Source organism: Abrus precatorius, unplaced genomic scaffold (assembly GCF_003935025.1).
Source record: "Abrus precatorius isolate BTA unplaced genomic scaffold, Abrus_2018 Scaffold8, whole genome shotgun sequence".
NCBI classification, from domain to species: domain Eukaryota; kingdom Viridiplantae; phylum Streptophyta; class Magnoliopsida; order Fabales; family Fabaceae; genus Abrus; species Abrus precatorius.
This window is the reverse complement of record NW_020874428.1, coordinates 31,868,757-31,881,018: the sequence shown is the minus strand read 5'-3', so window position 1 is coordinate 31,881,018 and position 12,262 is coordinate 31,868,757. Positions and strand designations below refer to the sequence as shown.

The 12,262-nt window shown below is 29.4% G+C and overlaps 2 protein-coding genes across 2 annotated transcripts; both read right to left on the bottom strand.

Moving 5' to 3' along the window:
* Window positions 1–911, bottom strand: LOC113848152. The gene is made up of 3 exons (XM_027477546.1): window positions 716–911; window positions 522–643; window positions 1–446 (listed from the first exon to the last, which is right to left on the bottom strand). The coding sequence occupies exons 1-3, from the start codon at window positions 840–842 to the stop codon at window positions 123–125; spliced, it is 573 nt and encodes a 190-aa protein (XP_027333347.1). The 5' UTR covers window positions 843–911; the 3' UTR covers window positions 1–122.
* A 3,134-nt stretch (window positions 912–4,045) lies between these two features.
* On the bottom strand, window positions 4,046–7,170 carry LOC113847070 (ubiquinone biosynthesis protein COQ9, mitochondrial). The gene is made up of 6 exons (XM_027475925.1): window positions 6,735–7,170; window positions 6,457–6,564; window positions 5,355–5,516; window positions 5,095–5,266; window positions 4,518–4,591; window positions 4,046–4,406 (listed from the first exon to the last, which is right to left on the bottom strand). Exons 1-6 carry the CDS (start codon window positions 7,053–7,055, stop codon window positions 4,326–4,328), a joined length of 918 nt encoding a protein of 305 aa, XP_027331726.1. The 5' UTR covers window positions 7,056–7,170; the 3' UTR covers window positions 4,046–4,325.
* Window positions 7,171–12,262: the final 5,092 nt, after the last annotated feature.

Genomic DNA, 12,262 nt, shown 5'->3' with positions numbered 1-12,262 from the left:
AAAACTCACTCTATTTTGAAACAAACAAGCCCTAACATTAAACACGCAACAACCAGGGGTGGCAATATTACATTACGATGTTAAGATTGAAAACTGATAGTAACAAAAGGAGAGTGGAGTGGTCACTCGGGAAATGTGAGAGCAGTGACGAGAGGCTCCATATGGGGAAAGCGGTGGATGAGATGAGAACGTTTTGCGAGTTCGAAGTCCTGAAACTGAAAAGCAGGTGCACAAGTGCACCCTACAAGAGAGTAGTGGCTCTCACTATCTCTAGCCGCAGCAGCACCGAGAAACGCTCCATCCGCAGAGATGGTGAAATCCTTAGTGGGAAACGAACCAAACCAGACGTTGGGAGGCACCGTGTACTGCGGTACCTGATTCTCTCCCAGATCGGATCCAAGACAAGTCAACTTAACACTACCATCGTTCTCGTTCAGTTCCACTATCTGGTTAGAAACAATTAATAATCAATTCATATATTAGGTATTAAAAAAAAAAAGGGAGAGAAAATAGAGAGATACGGTGATAGGGTCGCCGATATAATGATGCCAGGTTTCAGCGCAGGGTATGCGATGGAGGCGAGAGATGCTTCCAGAAGGAAGGAGAAAGTAAATGGAAGTGGATACAGGGCGATCGACTTTGTCTGGAAGAGAGAAAGGAAATGAGTGGAAGAGAAGAGATGAACGGAAAAGAGAGAGAAAGAAGTAAAACTTACATTGAGGGGGAAGCTGAGACGTCGAAAGAAGGAGGGAATGATCTCTGAATGTCTCCGCGTAAAAGCCACCTTCTGGGTGAGGCTGCAGATTCAACTTCTTCGCTATCTCCGATGCCGTCAAACCCATCCTTCCTTTACTATATTCCTCTTGTTTTCTACTTTAAATAATGCAGAATTCAATTACATTTCCTAACCCCGGCTAGTGAGGGGTAGGTGAGGATGCAATGCCAACTTTACACCAACCCTCTCTCTCTCCCGAGTTTCCATTTTATTAAAGAGTTACCTATTCGGCTTAATGATTTTTTAAATATTTTTTTAATAATTATTTATCAAAATAAAATTAAAAACAAACATATTTTCTATTTAGAGTAAATTTTTGTCACATCAAACTGTATTTTATATTTAAAAAAGGCAAAATTATTTTTTTATTTCATCCCTATCTTAGACAAAATAGACAGAATAAAAAAAAATGATTTCATCTCTCTTTAATATGAAACATAGTTTAATGTGTCAAAAATTTATTCCAAACAAAAAATATGTTTGTTTTTAATTTTATTTTGATAAATAATTATTAAAAAAATCATTAAGCCTACCTATTCCTCTTGATATTGTTTTTAATTTTTATTTATTAAAACATTGGTTTTATTTTATAAAAATAATCTTTAAAATTAAAGTAATTTTGTCCTGTAAATATTTAAAACATTATCAAGCTAATGTTTTAAGATTTTGTCCTCAAATTACTCACTTTAATGTTTAACATATCATTATTCTAGTATTGAATTTTGAGCACGGACATTTATTTTAAGTTGGTAATTTTATTTAAATAATATAATTTTAAAAATTATTTCTAAAAATAGAGTTAATTAAAAGTTATTTTTTTGTTTGAACTTTTTTTTTGTCACCTAAGAGAGTGTATCGGAGATTTATATATGATACTATTTTTTTTATTTTTTAAAACAGTATTGCAGTTGATACTCACTCTAATAATAATGTGTTAAGCGCATAACTAATATCTCATTTTTGCAGCGATATTGTTATCTCTATATTAGGTCTAATACGTAAGATGTTGACAAGTGACATTAGTTTAAAAAATATTATAAATTATGATTTAAAAAATACTTAAGATTTAAATTTAAAAATATTTAAAATTATGAATTTAATTAAAATAAGATTATAAATTTTAAAAATATGAATATAAAAGATAATTAAGTATTAGTAATAATTAATACTAAAATTAAAATAAATATATTATGATTTCTAATATAATTTTAAAATTTTATTATTTAAATAAGTCAGATAATTATAAATTTAATTTTTATTTTTATGGATGTTATGTCTAAACTTTTTTTATTTAACTAATTTTTTAACTAAAAATTAATAATATAATTAAAATAAATTTTTTATTATTCATAATTTTATCTTAAAATTTATAATCTTCATTATTTGTTGTTCCAAAATTATTTATCTTAGCAAAATAATATATAGATTTTGTTCGTTAATTAACACCACTAGTATGGAGAAAAAAACAGCAAATACCTTATTTTAAATCAAGTTATGAACCTTTTTTCGAATCTTTTAAGAGCTAAAATTATATTGTTAGTTGAATTATTGCTTGCATTCTTATGTTATTTTGAAATTCATAATTTTAAATATTTTAAATTTAAATCTTAAGTAATTTTTTAATTTATAAATTTAAATATTTTTAAATTATAATTTTTAATATTTTTTAAACTAATGTCATGTGTAACATTTTACTTAGTATCAGACATATGAACATGGTATGAAGATAACAGTATCGCTGTAAAAGTAGAGATAGCACTATCATCCAAAAAAGTGAGATACTAGTTCTGCACTTAACACGTGTCATTACTGGGATGAATATCGACATGATACGTGCGATACTGTTTTAAAAAATAATTAAAAAAATAGTATAGTCCGTAAACTTCCATACACTCCCACGTTAAAATATTTTACCGCTAGGTAGGCAAAAAAAGTGGCAGGAGAATTATTGCAACTTTGTTTTTTATTTAATTTTTAAAAAGTAAAAAAAATATAATTTCATAAATAAACAATAAAAATAGTTTTGTATTAAGATAAAAAATTTATAATAAAAAGTTTAAATTTTAGTTAAATTCATTTTTTAATTGTTGTAAAAAAATTATTTTACTCATTTTTAATAAATGCTGAACTGAAATGAAATATTTTATTCATTTTAGTGAGTCACAAGTTAAAATCTTTCATCACTAACTAAGGGTGTTCATAAATCAGATTGGATCAGATTTGAGAAAAAAAAAGTAAAAAGTAAATGTAGCGGAAGAATTATACCACTTTATTTTTTTTATTTAGCCATTTAAAAAGTTAAAAAAATCCTAGTTTATAACTAAAAAATAATTAAAAATTAGTTCTATAAGTTTAAATGTTTTTAAGTTAAATTTATTTTTAATTACTATAAAAAATATTTTTGTTATTTTATTTATTTATTACTCATTTTTCTATTTCCTTCCCAAACAATATATTTTTACTCTATTCCCCTTTTATTTTATTCTTCTCTACTTCACTCGTCATTCAATATCACAATTTCTTAACCATTCCCACCTCCTTATCCAAAGTGGATGAAAATTTACCCATACCAATCACAATGAGTTGATATAAAAACTCAATCCCAAAAGTGATCTTAGGTTAATTCTTTAAAGTTTTTTTTAGACAAATTAAAGGGTGAAATGATTTACATATTACATGTCCATAACACAAATTAGTTAACAATGTAATACAAATAGATTTCAATTGTTATGGACATGGACGTTCAATAATCAAAGAAATATAAATTGACACTTTAAAGATCAAATTATATATTAACTTATCACCACATTCATCTTTACGAGAAATTTAATTGATTACCCGAACAAACTTTTGAATAAATAATCAAATAATAAGTTAAATATTTGAAGAAATGATTCAAGAAAATCTTTTGAAGACTAATTTTATTTTATTTAAGAACATTAAAAATTTATGTTGATAAGTAAATTTTATTTAAAAATAATATGGTAATTATTGGAATTTTGAGGAAGTGAATTGAAGATTTAATTTATTTTTAATTAACTAATATATTTTCTGTGTATAAAACAGGATAAGCATTATTCGTCATAAATATTACAAGCAAACCTTGTGGGACACCCTTATTTTTATACAAGGGTCAACCAGAAAACCTAAAAGCATTCCCCGATCATTTCAATAGATAAATACACCCAGGATTATGGTAAAAATAATTTATTTATTTTTTCATCAAGCCCATCACTTTAAAACGAGGGAAATTAAAATATGAATCATATGAATAAACAAAGTTCTTGGGGGAAGGGGGAAAAAAGAGTAATTTCTTCGTATCATAGAATGAAAATGGAATTATTCACAAGCTTAAAATTATTGTGCACTCGTGACCCTGTAACTCAAGCCTTGAGTGAAGTGCCCAAGCAAGAATAAATTAGAAGTAAATGAAAGATACCTAATTACTACGTGTAATATCAAGAGATAATCAATGTCTAGTAGAAACATTGTTCGAAACATGTAAACAGGGATGCAAATGCCTGCCACCAGCACATCTTACCACCATGATTCATCCCCGGAAAACTTTCCTCACAAACCCTTGTAAGGAGTTCCCCAGCCCAGTAGTGACAGCTTCTGCCAAATGCTGTGCCTGAAATTATGACAACTGAGAATTCTGGAATGCACCACCAAGCATGATATTTCGAAAAAATTGAAATATGAAAACTTAAGGAATCAATCACAGTAACCATATAAGGATTACCTCTTGAATGGTTTTCTTTAAATCAAAGGCATCTTTCACTCGAGCATCCAAGAAAGCCCATGTATCACGGAAATCTGCCAGAAAACAAACCGCAGAAGAATCAAGAAAAGTCCTTTCAAGTCACAACTTTAACACATTGAGCCATGAGCATTTAATCACCAGGGTCTCTACCCAATTAAATATAGAGATACTAAACATATGGGACTATCCGTGTGATGGGGAATAAAATTCCATTGTCTTTTGACTTTTTCGGACAGTCACTTCATCACATAAATCCTCATACATATTGCCATGGAAGCAAACAGGACAGTTTTGAATCAAGAAAATAAAAACATTTAAAGAGAATGGAAAGTTGAATCCAATTAATATTTTCAAAGCATGAAAGATTATCATTAACATGAAGAATGAATGATCCAATGGTTGCTGCTATCATAGAACAAGGAGCTGACCACAAATGACTGATTATCATTAACAGAAAAGCACAAAAAAACACTAGAAATTAGTGAATGGTTGAGAGTTCATGAAGCAAAAATCTTAGAATGCTCATGTCCTTAAAGGGGAGGGAAGAAAAACAAACCAGGAGAGTTATCTGTCAGCATATAAATCTCAGTCGTTGAGTATATTCCGCCAAGGATAGTGCGCTTGGCATACCAATCAATGTCAGAGGCATTATCACCAGCAGCATGCCATATCTCATCCATGAGCATCGCCCTTTGCTTAAAACTTGTTGGAACATTCACTGGTTGTGCCTGTAAAGAAATCATTTACCAGAAACTATTTCAGCTCTACAATTCATATTGTAAGCCTCGAACAAGGACAAAGGACATAGGCATAGACCTGGATGCTAAGAGCTTGAGGCCATGTTGATATATATGGAGCTTGCATTTCTAATCGAAACCTGATAAGCTTAGAGATGCAGTCACCTGGTGTCAGATTCTTAAAGCTCTCGTTTGTGTCAATTTTATCAACTAATCTTTGTAAGCAATCATCCATGAAATACTGAAAAAAGTTTTATGATAGAAAAATTGGTCAATTCATAAACACCAATAAGCACAAGCAAAAGAGAGCAATATTCCAAATAATGGCAACCCATTAAACTGATTATACTTGATAACATAAGAGTGGAAGAGAATTCATGCATTGGAAACTCAACTGACTAAAGTAACCCAAAAACTCCAATAAACATCATTGACAACTTCTGAAATTGTAGCTTGCCAATGATTACATTATACATTGAAAGGATGCCAGGGAGAATACATACACACATGCAATGCAAGAGAGGAAAAGAGATATCCAACTTGATAAATATTCTGAGTCACTTGTCTCGCGTTAAAAACAAAAAACCAAAATACTTTTATTCTTTCACGTTTGCAATCGTCCTTTCTTTTCGGGAATCATTTTCCGCAATTGCGTTAGAGGGGATGGGTTGCACAATAGCAGCAACTCAGACTGTGATTGGAATACAGTATAAGTTGTCAAATAGTTACAATATGATATAGAACATCGTGGACCAAGTGATAAACAGAACCACCTCGCATTCTACCTGACATAGCATAACATTAGCTGTTGTAGTCCTCTTCTAAACTCTAGTTATTAAACAATTTCAGACCATTCCTATCATTGAACACCATCAATGATTGCAAATACCTTCAACCATCACAAAAGACGAACTGTTCAAAATAGTCACAACAATTAAACAGAAGATCACTACTCTATTGCCCCAACTCCAATCATCGGTAGACACTACACAATAACAATCACTTACAAGAAAAAAATTATGACAGATAAATGGAACTTTTGTGCCTCCCTTTTCCCATCTATTGCTTACTATCTAAACTGACTGGCTTAATTAATCTGACTTGAACTAATATAAAATTAAAGAAGTTTAATGCAGGAATTATATGCATTTAAGGGAAAGAAAATAGAGGAGGAAACGCACCTCAACCAGTGTTGCTTCCTTCCTTGACAAAGATCCAACAATGGAAGGGGAAAGACCAACATCCCTTGCTCCTGCAATTAGCGCTGCTTCTGTCCATCCCAACTTTACCTGAAAAACCAACATTCAGAATTACAATTACTAACTATTAGAATGCATCCAATCCGATCAAAAACCATGGAATCCAGATATGCAATAAAAACAGCCAAATGATTTGTAATTTTGGAAGATTGAATAACCGACATAATTGAAAAGAAGAGGAAGAGGATCAGTGTACGAACAACGTAACGGAGCGAGGCCTGAAGCACGCGTGCTTGTTCATTTTCGTACTTGGCTCCGGTTCTTAGGGTCTCATAGCGCGAGGCATCCTCAGTCGTCGACGAAGATGATGAAGAAGATGCCGAATCCGAAAAGTTAGTGGTTTCGGTGGCTGTGACGGGAATGCTACGATCGGTAGAGTGTGGATTAGAAAGTGGTTGAGTCTCCGATGTGGAAAAGCGAGAAGAGAGTATCAACGTCTGAGGAGGCCGGAATCGAACTCCAACATTGCCGTGATAGTGCCTTGCGCCATAGAACAACTGCTTCGCCGCCGTTCGATACATTCGGCCACTGTCGTTGGCACAGAATTGAGTTTGGGAAAACGTACGGGGGTAAAGGGTTTGTTTTCTTTTTGGGAGAAGAACAAAACAGCTCTGCGTTCCACGTAGCAGTGAAACGAGGTACCACGTGTTGGACCATCTGCCACGAATAAAACCTTTGTAAGAGCATTTACAACTTCATTACTCCCCTGTGGTACAATTTTGCTATTTAAAATCTTATTAAATAATTTTTCAGTATGAGATTTTATATTTACATTAAACCAAGTTGTGTTTATTAAGATATGCCCACTTGAAGATCTAAGAAAATGTGAGTTATATATCATAAGAGTTAGAGAGATAAATAAAATAATGTAAGATACAAACAAAATATTTTCGCATTATTATTTGGTGTATTTAATTTTAAGCATGAATTATATATTAGATATTATTTTTGGTCTTTTTTATAAAAAATAAAAAATTAAATCACTAGAATAAAAAAAATTAATTAAGTCAGATATATTTTTTATAAATATAAATTTTATTTTAAAAATATTTATAATATTAAATAGTATAATTAGTAATTTATATATTTAATAACATTTAAAAAATATTTAAAAAATTTAAAAATTAATGTATCTTAAATTTATTATTTATTTTTTATAATAATGATTAAGAAAATATTTTATTTTGTTTTTTATAAAAAAATTAGAGATAATATTAAATATCTCATGAAAATTGACGTTGAAATATTGTATGAAATGTGTAAATAGATCGAAAACACAATGAATGTGCAGTAGAATTTTACCCAATTAGTTATCCTTTCGAGTTAATGCGTCAGGTGTGTTTAACTTGCTTTGTATTGAATTATAATTTTTTAAATTAAAATTGAACTGATTTTTTTTATTTTTACAAAAACGAGTTTATTTAATAACAACGGATCAATATTTTATATATTTAGTTTTTAGTTTAATTTTTATTTTATTGGATCCACTTGTTAATGAACCTATCTGATAATATTCATCCATTGTCTTAAGTAAAAGAATAAGCCCTTGTTTCTTTGGATTGGATATATAATACTTCATATTCACGAAGTTCAAACAAATATTCGTCCTCGTTCTCGTATTATTTTTTACTTACTATATTTTAATTTATCTCAAATTTTCGTATTTTTTAAAAATATTATTTATTTTGTTATTAATTTTAAAGCTCCAAACTTTTGTCATAAGAAATGAACACAAGATTGAGCATATGCAGCTTATTGATTCTAAAATTCCAAAACAACACTTCAAATTCGTGGCAAAATAACACTATTCACAAAAATTGAAGAAAAATAGTCAAAATTGAAAATAAAACAGAGAGAAAATGTGGGATTGAATCACCCACCCTCTGTGGATACCATTGTCTATGTCACTTTAAATACTTAGATGATACACAACTACATTATAAGATATCTTAATAAAAATCATAATAATTAATGTTATTAATAATTTTCTTAAAACGATAAATAAAAAAGAAATTCAAACGGGGTACAGTATATTTAAAATTTGTTTTGATATATATTTTTTAATTCTTTTTGCCACATTTCAAAACAACTGATTAAACTTACACCTGAAGATTCGAACGATTCACTGTACCTGTACCACGTGTAACGTCTCTGGCTTGAAAATAATTTACTATGTCCTTACTATGGTTATTTATAGTTTTCCTAAGAGAGGTAACTTGCTTGTCGAAGACTTTTTTAATATCCTCGAAGACTAGTTGAATATCTTGAAGGGACAACAGCACAGCTCTAATGCAAAATAGAGCCCATATCACGAGGGTGACCACACCAAATCCTGGTCTTAAGATCAACGTGTGCATAACTACGGTGAGGGCACCCAACAGAGGACTAAACTTTCTGAGTATTGAAGGCGTAGCTATGATGTTTCCAAACTCCACCGCCAATGCCACCCAGTAAGTGACAAGGGTGAGATAAATCGCCAACAGGATCCCTTCGTGTTTGTGATACAGAGTTTCTCCTATAATTTGGAGATGGCCAATGAAAATTCCCAATATAGTTAATATAAGACAGTGGACTGGTGATAGAAATTTTTCCATACCTGTCGAACATTTATGTGACTAAAGTCATTAGTGTTTTTTCACGTTATCTTTCAGAACTTCAATGAGTTTAAATCTAGATTATCTTTTTAATATATTTTTATTAAAGCAAATCTTATAAAAATTACCAAAAATCACTTAAATTTAAGTTAATCGAATTTTATATCAACACCTAGTTTGCAAGACCCAATAAAAAACTCTCTAGTACCTATTTCAAACACATTTTACGGGTTCAAAGCGGAGCCTATCACCCTTGCGAAACCTAGCCGTTAATTAACACACAAAACACAAAGCACCAATCAGTACCTATTTCAAACACATCTTAGAAAATAAAACCGATAGGAATTCGTTGGGTTTTTAAAACATATCGAAGCAGAGCTAAGTTTAAAATGTATGATGATGTAAAAGCATCAATTGGAAACAGATAAAGGGTGTGTGGTAATGAAAGCAGAGTTACTTTTAACATGTATGATAGAAAGCATCAAATTGACAAGAGATGAAGCATCAATTTAAAACAGATAAAGGGTGTGGTAATGAAAATCACTTTGTTTTTTAAAATAAATCATTCAATTGAATTTTTTTAAACATAAAAAAACATACAAGATTATACTTTCTGTCTGGGAAATCTTCATATGTTACATATAACTAGCTCCTGATGAGTCATGCGAATGGCTGAATACGTCTGCCCTTTTCGTACGCAAGTAAGCAAGTGGCCAACAATTGCATCAGCTACAGGCCCTTCTCATGAGATTTTGTAAGCTACGGGCCATAAAATCTCCGACGAAGCTTAAGGCAGACATCAAGAACTGAGAAGGCGGCCAGAACATTTTGAAGAGTTGATTGGGTTTTCAAAACGGATGGAAGGAGCTATGTTGAACATAGGTGGAAATCATCAATTGAAAACAGAGAAAGAAGCGTGGTAATGAAAATCACTTTGTTATTTAAAATAAATCATTCAACTAAATATGTTTTTAAACATACAATTAAACATTACTAAGTTACAGCCACAAATTGAATGTCTATCACACTAGTAATTGAATTCACTCAAATTAAATGCAAATTCACTAATCTTAAATATAACCTGAAATATATATGGAATATTTGTATTGGAGAATAAGTTCAAGCATACCTGAATTGGATTGAAATTGGATTAGCAGTGACAGTTGATTTCCAAAATATGTAGAGAATGGGTTTGTTCAGAAGCAGGGGCTTATACTTTCACCGCACTTGCATCAAGTGTCTGAGCTTCACTTGAATCATCAGCAGTTCTTGTTGTATATATGATGTATATACATGATAATTCGGATACGGATAGTGAAGGGAAGGACAGCTGAAGTGGGTGCCACCGGATAAGACTTTCAACGTTTGCTTAAGAGCTTTCAAAAACCCACTCAAGAGAGGACACGTGTCCTGCAAAATCATAAGGCGCCGCAAAAGCATTTTCCACTATCGCAATAATACGAGATTTTCACACATAACAACAATAGGGGGGACAGGGTGACAACAACAGGGGATCACGAGTTCTTGTTGTATATATAATTCGATACAGGAAGAGAATGACCGCTGAAGTGGGTGAAAACCCATTGGAGAGAGCACGCGTGTCCTACAAAAGCATTTTCACATATACATTTTTAATTTGATTTTTAACATTGTTAAATTTTAATCCAAAACATTTTTATTTATAAATATTTATTTTGATGTAAAAATCTCAACAAACAAATCTTCTAAATATTTGAGCAACTAAATTAATTCTTTAAATAGCTAATGGCTTCTTATTTTAAATTTTATTTTATTGTTAATTTTTTAATTTTACTGTAAATTTAGATTAGTAGGGAAATTTTTAGACAATAACATATAATTTTTTAAAAAATATAAATAAAAAGCTATGTATAATTAATATTGTAACCATTTTGTCATTGCACTAGTCATTTTGTCACACCTAAAAGAACTAACCTGCTAAATATTAAAAAACGGAGAGGATTAATTTATTAGATAATTTTAGCCTAAAATTAATTATTGAATTATTTTTTAATCAAATAATTATATTTATAAAATTTTTAATTAATTAAAAGCATATAATTAAAATTATTTATTACAGTGATACAATTAGTTTTATTTAAAAAATTAATCATTAATGAAATATTTTTAATCAGGTGGTATTTAGAATAAATTAAACAACTAATAATTTTATTCAACAAATGTCTTTTAACATTTATAACTTATCAAATATAAGTCTTTGATTCTCTTGATTTTTTTAGACAATCCAAAAATATTTGTTGAATTTATTTTAACTATGATAGTATACGCTTGTATATCTAGTATAAATTAATTAAACTATTTAGTGCTTATTCAAATATATATATATATATATATATATATATATATATATCAGTTTTTGTTAAAATATTATTAATTTATCTTTTTAAAAACTGATTATTAAAAAGTAAATATTTAGGTCTTTAAACATGTTAACAGAAGTTTAGTTTGTTATTATGCATATAAAATAAATTTTATTGAAATGATGAATAGTGTTGAACCGACAGTCTGCTTGATTCATTTTATTTCATTAATAGTTTAAAATGTAATATAATTGATTTAATTATAAAATGATAGTTTACCGACACGAATTTATCTAACAAAGACTGATGTATCATAATATGTAATAGTAGTTTGCCGACACTAGTTTAAACATCTCAACTATCATTGTTTACCTTGTTTTATATCATAAAATAGGTTAGATTTTATAACTTGTTCCCCTAGTTTAAAATGGTATATAATTGATTCAATTATGAAATGGTGAATAGCTATTAATTTAATTGATATATAATAATTTATCTTTTTTATTTTTTATTTTTTTCTTTTATATAACTCAAGAATTAAAAAAAAAAGTGAAAAAAAATTCAAATTCAATATTAGATAATAAAAAAATTTGCTACTTTATTTTGATAGTTTGTAAAATAGAAAAAATTAGAATTTAAAAAAATATCCAAAAATAAATAAATATGAAACAATTATGTATCTATATGTATATTCAGTCTAAAAAAAACAGATGAATGATTGAATTAATAGATCAATTTACTTAAAAATAAAATAAAACAAAAAATTATAAAAATTATTTTTATATTAATTAAATT